This window comes from Echinops telfairi, unplaced genomic scaffold, assembly GCF_000313985.2.
Source record: "Echinops telfairi isolate 266 unplaced genomic scaffold, ASM31398v2 ScPeMD7_21;HRSCAF=78, whole genome shotgun sequence".
Lineage (NCBI taxonomy): Eukaryota > Metazoa > Chordata > Mammalia > Afrosoricida > Tenrecidae > Echinops > Echinops telfairi.
In genome coordinates, this window is record NW_022103918.1 from 8362838 (window position 1) to 8364606 (window position 1769).

The following is a 1769-nucleotide window of genomic DNA, read 5'->3' on the forward strand; positions in this document are numbered from 1 at the left end:
TAGTATTATGCAATACTGTTCCCAAAGATGAAAGCAGAGAGATGACTCAGGTTCACTTGTAGTAACTATTTCCTGCAATATTAATTTCATAATGCATTTGTGACACAAAACAGAGGTCATTTTCATCATTTACCGTAAATGTTTTGTTGATCTTGATTTAGAGCAGCCAGAAAAATTTTAAACTAATTCAATAAAGTTTCAATGCTTTTTTAACTATTCTAAATTAGACTGATATTTGGTGATGATTCAATATAAAATGCATCTATCACCACTATGGACAGTTTCTATGATTATTCAGAATGACAACAAGATAAATTGAAAGCACCCCAAAGACTCATATTTTTTACATCTAAAGCAATTATAAATGTTCAAAGAAGGTACCAAGGGAACCAATTTTGGCAGATATATAAAATGATACACTAGTTAGTAGATAGTGCCTGTTCTTTCATTTCATTTCCCCAGTTTTGACCACAAAATCTGTATTTTGATCAATATTTCATTTAAAGCTTGGATTCCTTTCAAAGCTTCTTGCCTTGACTAAACAATTAAGACAGCATGCCCATGAGTTAGTAACTCTTTACATTTTTGCTCAGTGATTCAATTAGTGTGGGTCAAACCACAAGAAAATATGGAAAGGAAATCTGCCAAATTTTAACCATAAAACCAACCAAACCAAGTGCATCCTGACTCATGCCAACCCTATAAAGTAATGCGGAACTACTCCCCAACATCTCTGAGGCTGGAAATCTTTGTGGGAGCAGGTAGCCTCCTAGTGGGGACAAATTGTTGATTTTGCAGTAGCAGACAAATGAATGGCATATCCCACTATGCCACCAGTGCATACTTATTTAACTGGAGAAATCATAAAAACATTTTGCCTTGCCTAGGCTGTGGATGCATGTTAAGTTACATGAAATAGAAGATAGAGGCCGCAAGAGGGAGGAGAGGAATCAGGGCACAGGTGAGGGATAAACTACTGGGTGGGGGTGGGGGTGATAAGTAGTTTAAATTGTTGAATACAAAGTTAGGAATCTGAAATGTAATGTAAACCCCTCGCCCATATTATAGCAATAAATAAACATAAATAAATGTCGTGGTTTTATATTTAATAGACCCATTCTCTACAATTATGGACAAAAAAAACAGACATCTCATTACCTTTTGTTCCTCATAGGCATCCTTCAGGCAAACATAATTTGTGACTGCCCTCATCGCTATGGGTAATTTTCCAATTGCCTTCAGATCAATAGGCTTTTTATGAGCAGATATAATGAGTGTGTTCATCCACCAGTATGTTGCTTTTGACAGTAGGTTAACAAAAGGCTGCAGGAATCTCACACCCAGGTCCTGGAGATCTTCAGGAGGCTTTACTTTCTGAGGATCCATGAAGAATACATATCTCTGAAGCAGAAAACTTCACACAATGAACAATTAACCCAATTCTTCATCATATCTTTTTCAAATAAAACCCCACATTTTCACTCTTGGTGGCCAAAGTATTCAAAGTCTATTTTAATACTTCTTCCCATCTTGCTCTGAAATAGTCTTTGTCACCATATTAACTAGCTAAGGAAGTGCTGGAATTTCAGACTTAATACAATTAAGGTTAATTCTAAACAAGCAATTAGATGATAAAGTTAATAATTACTAATAACCAGTCTTTCTTGATATCCTGTGGCAGGGTCAATAAAATTAAGGTTTTTGCATTATTTTGATTTTAAACAAAACTATTGTTAAATCACTCTGTTGCTTTGTGGTTTAGTTGGTAT

At 35.2% G+C, this 1769-nt stretch overlaps 1 protein-coding gene across 1 annotated transcript in view; it reads right to left on the bottom strand.

Moving 5' to 3' along the window:
* ABCC9 (ATP binding cassette subfamily C member 9) overlaps positions 1 to 1769 on the bottom strand; it is a 142792-nt gene that overhangs the window by 110211 nt on the left and 30812 nt on the right. The window contains exon 6 of the mRNA XM_045288405.1: positions 1159 to 1401. Within this exon, the coding sequence (XP_045144340.1) occupies positions 1159 to 1401 (243 nt within the window). The remainder of the gene's footprint in view (positions 1 to 1158; positions 1402 to 1769) is intronic.